Source organism: Phoxinus phoxinus (assembly GCF_949152265.1).
Source record: "Phoxinus phoxinus genome assembly, chromosome: 9".
NCBI lineage: Eukaryota > Metazoa > Chordata > Actinopteri > Cypriniformes > Leuciscidae > Phoxinus > Phoxinus phoxinus.
The window spans coordinates 572,774-580,000 of record NC_136884.1 but is presented as its reverse complement, the minus strand read 5'-3'; the positions used below and the strand labels follow the sequence as shown (position 1 = coordinate 580,000).

Genomic DNA, 7,227 nt, shown 5'->3' with positions numbered 1-7,227 from the left:
ATACGCACACACACACACACTCACACACACACACTCTCAGGTTTGACGCTCTCCTCGTCCCGCAGGCTCCCCGTATCGGGACCGCATCACCATCACACACACACACACAAACACACACACACACACACACACACACACACACACACACACACACAAACACACACACAAACACACACACACACACACACATACACTTTCAGGTTTGACGCTCTCCTGTCCCGCAGGCTCCCCGTATCGGGACCGCATCACCATCACACACACACACACACACACACACACTCAGGTTCGACGCTCTCCTGTCCCGCAGGCTCCCCGTATCGGGACGGCATCACCATCACACACACACACACACACACACACTCAGGTTCGACGCTCTCCTGTCCCGCAGGCTCCCCGTATCGGGACGGCATCACCATCACACACACACACTCACACACACTCAGGTTCGACGCTCTCCTGTCCCGCAGGCTCCCCGTATCGGGACCGCATCACCATCACACACACACACACACACACACACACACACACTCACACACACACACACACACTCACACACACACACACACACACACACACACACTCAGGTTCGACGCTCTCCTGTCCCGCAGGCTCCCCGTATCGGGACCGCATCACAATCACACACACACACACACACACACACACACACACACTCAGGTTCGACGCTCTCCTGTCCCGCAGGCTCCCCGTATCGGGACCGCATCACCATCACACACACACACACATACACACACACACACACACACACACACACACACACTCAGGTTTGACGCTCTGCTGTCCCGCAGGCTCCCCGTATCGGGACCGCATCACCATCACACACACACACACACACACACACACACACACACACACACACACACACACACTCACACACACACACACACACACACACACACTCAGGTTTGACGCTCCCCTGTCCCGCAGGCTCCCCGTATCGGGACCGCATCACCATCGCGATCCTGCAGCTGCAGGAGGAGGGGAAGCTGCACATGATGAAGGAGAAGTGGTGGCGAGGGAACGGGTGTCCGGAGGAGGAGAGTAAAGAGGCGAGCGCGCTCGGCGTGCAGAACATCGGCGGGATCTTCATCGTTCTGGCCGCCGGGCTCGTGCTGTCCGTGTTCGTGGCCGTCGGCGAGGTGCTCTACAAGTCCAGGCAGAACGCCCACATCCAGAAGGTACTTTTAGCCGGTTTCAACAACACACTACTAACTAACTCAACCAGGCCCCGCCCCTTTATTCTGCCTATGAATTATTATAATGAGGAATATTGTGACGTGTTCGTTCCCGGAGGAAACTCAAGACTACAGTGGAGGCGTTTCAGGAGTTCAGAAACACTGACACTGATATAGAGAATAACTGGAGCTGTACATGATCAACAGCAACACTACACACACTACACACAGATCAACACTACACACACTACACACAGATCAACACTACACACACTACACACTGATCAACACTACACACACTACACACAGATCAACACTACACACACTACACACAGATCAACACTACACACACTACACACAGATCAACACTACACACACTACACACAGATCAACACTACACACAGATCAACACTACACACACTACACACAGATCAACACTACACACACTACACACTGAAGTGACTCCCTGACTGAGTCTGGTTTTCCTCCATTATGTCTCCTGAGTTTTGGCTCCTGTCACTGATGCCGTTTTATTTCACATTTGTCGCCATTGTCTTGCTTGTCAATACTCCCGAAAATGAGTATTTAAAGGAACACTCCGACTTTTTGGGACTTTAGCCTATTCAACGTATCCCCCAGAGTTAGATAAGTCCATACATACCTTTTTCATCTCCGTGCGTGCTATAAGTCTGTTTGACGCACCCACCGCTAGCCTAGCTTAGCACAAAGACTGGATGTAAATGGTTGCAGCTAGCATACTAATCCAAATAAGTGACAAAATAACGCAAACATTTTCCTATTTACATGTCGTGATTTGTATAGTCACAGAGTGTACAAAAAACAAAGTCACATGAGACACAGACATATTTTAACTGTATAAATACTGGGAACTATATTATCTGAAGGCGAAGCACTGCTACTTGGGCGGAGTGATAACCGCAGCACCTGAGACGCGCCGTGGTGAGGAGCAGAGAGTTCGTTCAGAGCGCGTCTCAGGTGCTGCGGTTATCACTCCGCCCAAGTAGCAGTGCTGCAACCATTTACCTCCAGTCTTTGTGCTAAGCTAGGCTAGCGGTGGGTGCGTCAAACAGACTTATAGCACGCACAGAGATGAAAAAGGTATGTATGGACTTATCTAACTCTGGGGGATAAGTTGAATAGGCTAAAGTCCCAAAAAGTCGGAGTGTTCCTTTAAGTAATTATTTCACTGAAAATAAAACTATAGGGCCCTATTGTAACGCTCTGAAACGCAAGTGTCAAACGCGAAACGCAAGTAACTCTGTGGGCGGATCTCGGCGCTGTTGCTATTATACCGGCGGGATAAACGACTCTTGCGCCCGACGCAAATCTAACATGTGTTGGTCTGAAGTCGCTTCATTACTCATAGGTGTGGTTTGGGCGTAACGTGAAATAAACCAATCAGAGCGTCCGCTCACATTCCCTTTAAGAGCTTTTAACTGGAACTGTGTTTTCTGGAACTGCAGAATATCACCAGGGAACGTTTGCGCCGGAACACGCTCCTCTTTACACTGAACCGCCCCCCCGAGCGCAAGTTCATTCCCTAATTTACTGACGTGCGTGAGGGAAGAGGGAAGAGTCTGCTGTGCGCGGGTGCAGAATAGGAATTATACATGCGTCGGTGTTCAAAGTCAATTGCGCTGGGTGAAAGATACAGCCCTAGGTGTGTGTGACTGAAGTGTTCTCTCTCTATAGCACTCGTTCTCTATAGAGCTCAGGCTCTCTTCATTAATCTGCCTGTTTGTTTGTTTGTTTGTTTGTGTGTGTGTGTGTGTGTGTGTGTGTGTGTGTGTGTGTGTGTGTGTGTGTGTGTGTGTGTGTGTGTGTGTGTTGACCTGTTGTTATGTCTCCCCAGCGCTCGTTCTGCAGTGCGATGGTGGAGGAGCTCCGGGTGTCTCTGAAATGCCAGCGGCGGCGGAAACAAAAACCTCAGCCTCCCGCCATCGTGAAAACAGAAGAGGTCATTAACATGCACACGTTTAACGACAGGAGGCTCCCGGGGAAAGAGACCATGGCCTGAGATCCCGCGGGATTCTCCTGTAACTCTCGTCCAGACGACGGACACAAAGATGTTTCCTGTGGAAATCCGGATACGTGAGCGACTCAGAAACTCTCCGTCCTGCTGGACCTTCGGCGCCACACCGTCCTCATTCTGTTGCTTATCTCTGTTTGCTCTGTGAAAGACATGTCGGATGCTGTGAGATGAAGTCGATGTTTTAAGCGGATCAGTCTTGATGTGAGAGAAATGCTGCCTGATGACGACAGACTCCCAGAACCTTCTCGGAAGGTTTATTAGACGTTATTCGTAGGGATGCACGATATATCGGCCACCATATCGGTATCGGCCGATGTATATGTTCATTTTTACTCTTATCGTTATCGGCCGGATTAAGAAAATTTGGCCAATAAATAATGGGTTATTTTTTAGGGATGCACCGAAATGAAAATTTTGGCCTATACCGATAACCGATCATTCTTTATATTTGAAAGCCGATAACCGATATATTGGCCGATAAGTAATGTATTATTTCCTTCCGACACTTTAGATGCGACTGTTCAACATTATGGTTTTGAGTTGCTGTAAATATGATTGGAATCACTTAAAAAAGGAAAATACGGTTCAGTTCAACATGTGCAGCGTGAGTCTGTCATATCGGCTTCATAACATTATAACGAGATCATCATAATTGTGTGTTTGGGACGTGGATTTTAATGATGAGACTTTTGTTCTTGTAATCAGGCTCTCAAAAATGATATAAAAACTTGGATTTAGATTTAGCGGCCAATATATCGGTTATAGGCTTTCAAATATCAAGAATTATCGGTTATCGGTATCAACCAAAATTTTAATATCGGTGCATCACTAGTTATTAGACGTTAATTAGATTAATATGAACTTTTAGAGAAAGTTCTTATTAGTTTTGTCACACAAAAACCTTCCTGCAATGTTTTTAGAATGTTTGTTACTCAAAATAGAACCTTGAGAGAACGTTCCTGGAATGTTAGGAATTGTTAGATGTCTTAATTATGATCTGATGTGCGTGAACGAAATGAATTGCTTAATTACTTTCTTTCCTTTTCACTCACTGACAAATACAGGAAGCTTTTAGCACCAATGCAACAAAATGACGAGCAGGAGACCGCTAAAGCTGGAAGGCAGAATGTTTTAAACACAGAAATTAATTTAATTAAAATGATCTTACGCAATAATGTCTTTAAAAAACCTTCATCTTTTCCTCACACTTTGTAACACATCTTTCCCTCGCGGGTCAAAATGACCAGATGCCCTAAAATTATGTTTTTTGTTTTTTTTTTGTCCAGAAAGCTTATTTTATTTCATTTTGATACTATTTTTGGATATTTTATTTATTTATTTTGATTTACCTATAAAAGCAGATTCCTCACAACTCCCATTCCCCAACTTAAATTCAAAATAACTCAGAATTTCATGCATAAACCTTTTAATTCAGCTCTAAATATCTTACATTGGGAGTCTTTGTCGACCTCTTGTGGAAAAATATTAATATAAGATGATATTTGATGACTCTAGGTGGGCTTATATCTCTATATGGAGCAGATGAGCTGTTCCTCTGGGTCCTAAAGCCAGTTTCTCTTCAGTGAGCATTCAGATACACATGTAGACATTATAAAATATTTTTTGGTCAAGTTTTAGCATTTTTAGTTCGAATTTTGAGCGTTTTTATGTTTTTCTATGTGAACTGAAGCATTCCTTGCGTTCCATTCATTCCTAATGGGGTCAAATTGACCCGAGAGAAGGATTTGTTACTTTCTTAAATTTCAACCACAAAACTCCTCGAATCCTTTCAATTTGTCTTGTGTGTATTCGTGGTTCAAGTGCGACAAAAGTCCTGGAGTCTCGAACCCCTCTGATCAACACTCGATTTGTAAAAATGAGTTTCGGGTCAAAATGACCCGTTGGAGCGCAAAGAAAAGCAGACTTGAAGGCACCAATAAAATCCATGAAACAATGTCCGTCAGATGTATGTCGCGGGCTGCGTCCTAAATCACAAACTTACTACTACTATATAGTAAGCGAAAAACCGTAAGTATGTCTGAATTTACAGTACTCATGAAAAAGTACCCGTACGACCTACGACTACCAGCGGGATTCTGAAGTGTGCATCTGATGGACACTATGAAGGATAATGACAACATGGCAAATGCACTACATCCGGGTCGCATTCATACTCTATAGATCATGCTTCTTTAGTGATTCCTCGCGATCTGGGACGCAGCCGCATTCACACTCGGTGTCATGATGATCAACGACTCAAACCAAAGTTCTGTCGATAAACTTCAACTTTTCTAGGAAAACTTTCTACTAGCAGCGTCCATTCTGTCTGCCACAGGCAACTCCACTTTGTTTGTCATTCAACGGAGATTTATAACGAGAAAAAAAGAGAAAAGCAGTTTTTGTACAGACAAATTTTGTAGTAAATCTTTATATTGCCGTGTCTGATGCCTATGTAGGTTAACGAGGACAGCCGCGCATTAGACGCCCCACACACACACACACATACACACATACACACATATGCACGTCCATCCAGCCGAGAGCAAGCAGCGTCTCTATCCCAGACAGCAACATAGTGCTGCCCCATATACGGCCCACATCTAGCTCTCATCCGGCCCACATCCGGCTCTCATCCGGTCCACATCCGGCTCACATCCGGCCCACATCTAGCTCTCATCCGGTCCACATCTAGCTCTCATCCGGTCCACATCTAGCTCTCATCCGGTCCACATCTAGCTCTCATCCGGTCCACATCTAGCTCTCATCCGGTCCACATCTAGCTCTCATCCGGCCCACATCCGGTCCACATCTAGCTCTCATCTGGTCCACATCCGGTCCACATCCGGCTCACATCCGGCTCACATTCGGCCCACATCTGGCCCACATCTCACCCACATCTAGCTCTCATCCGGTCCACATCCGGCCCACATCTCACCCACATCTGACCCACATCTAGCTCTCATCCGGTCCACATCCGGCCCACATCTCACCCACATCTGACCCACATCTAGCTCTCATCCGGTCCACATCCGGCCCACATCTAGCTCTCATCCGGTCCACATCCGGTCCACATCCGGCTCACATCCGGCTCACATCCGGCCCACATCTGGCCCACATCTAGCTCTCATCCGGTCCACATCCGGCCCACATCTCACCCACATCTGACCCACATCTAGCTCTCATCTGGTCCACATCCGGTCCACATCCGGCTCACATCCGGCTCACATCCGGCCCACATCTGGCCCACATCTCACCCACATCTAGCTCTCATCCGGTCCACATCCGGCCCACATCTCACCCACATCTGACCCACATCTAGCTCTCATCCGGTCCACATCCGGCCCACATCTGGCCCACATCTGGCCCACATCTGACCCACATCTAGCTCTCATCCGGCCCACATCTGACCCACATCTAGCTCTCATCCGGTCCACATCTGGCCCACATCTAGCTCTCATCCGGTCCACATCTGGCCCACATCTAGCTCTCATCCGGTCCACATCTGGCCCACATCTCACCCACATCTGACCCACATCTAGCTCTCATCCGGTCCACATCCGGCCCACATTTGACCCACATCTGACCCACATCTAGCTCTCATCCGGTCCACATTCGGCCCACATCTGGCTCACACCGGATGTGGCCCGGATCCGAGTCGACACTGTGCTGCTGTCTGGGTACAAACCTCCTTTGTTGTTTTACAAACATATGTTCTGTTTCCGTGTTGCTGATGTTTGTGTTTTCCTGACGGCGAGTCTCTCTACTGTATAATAGTGTGCTGAGCAAACGCTAGGATTTCTCCGAACCGGGTTTAATCTACAGGGACCTTTGGAAAAGAACCATGTGCAAATTAGCATCGGGTGGAGAACTGTTCAAGCTCATCTTGTAATAAAAAAAGAGATTATACTGTGTAGAACGTGTCGTTTCATTTCTGTGTGTGTGTGTGTGTGTGTGTTTTTTAAGTGTTTAATTGTAAATCAA

General features: G+C 47.0%; 1 protein-coding gene across 1 annotated transcript in view; it reads left to right on the top strand.

The window, feature by feature from the left end:
- LOC307004586 (glutamate receptor ionotropic, kainate 2) overlaps nt 1-5,855 on the top strand; it is a 45,563-nt gene extending 39,708 nt beyond the window's left edge. Inside the window, exons 15-16 of the mRNA XM_079623902.1 lie at nt 946-1,196; nt 3,067-5,855. Of these exons, the coding sequence (XP_079480028.1) occupies nt 946-1,196; nt 3,067-3,231 (416 nt within the window). The 3' untranslated portion in view covers nt 3,232-5,855. The remainder of the gene's footprint in view (nt 1-945; nt 1,197-3,066) is intronic.
- Nucleotides 5,856-7,227: the final 1,372 nt, after the last annotated feature.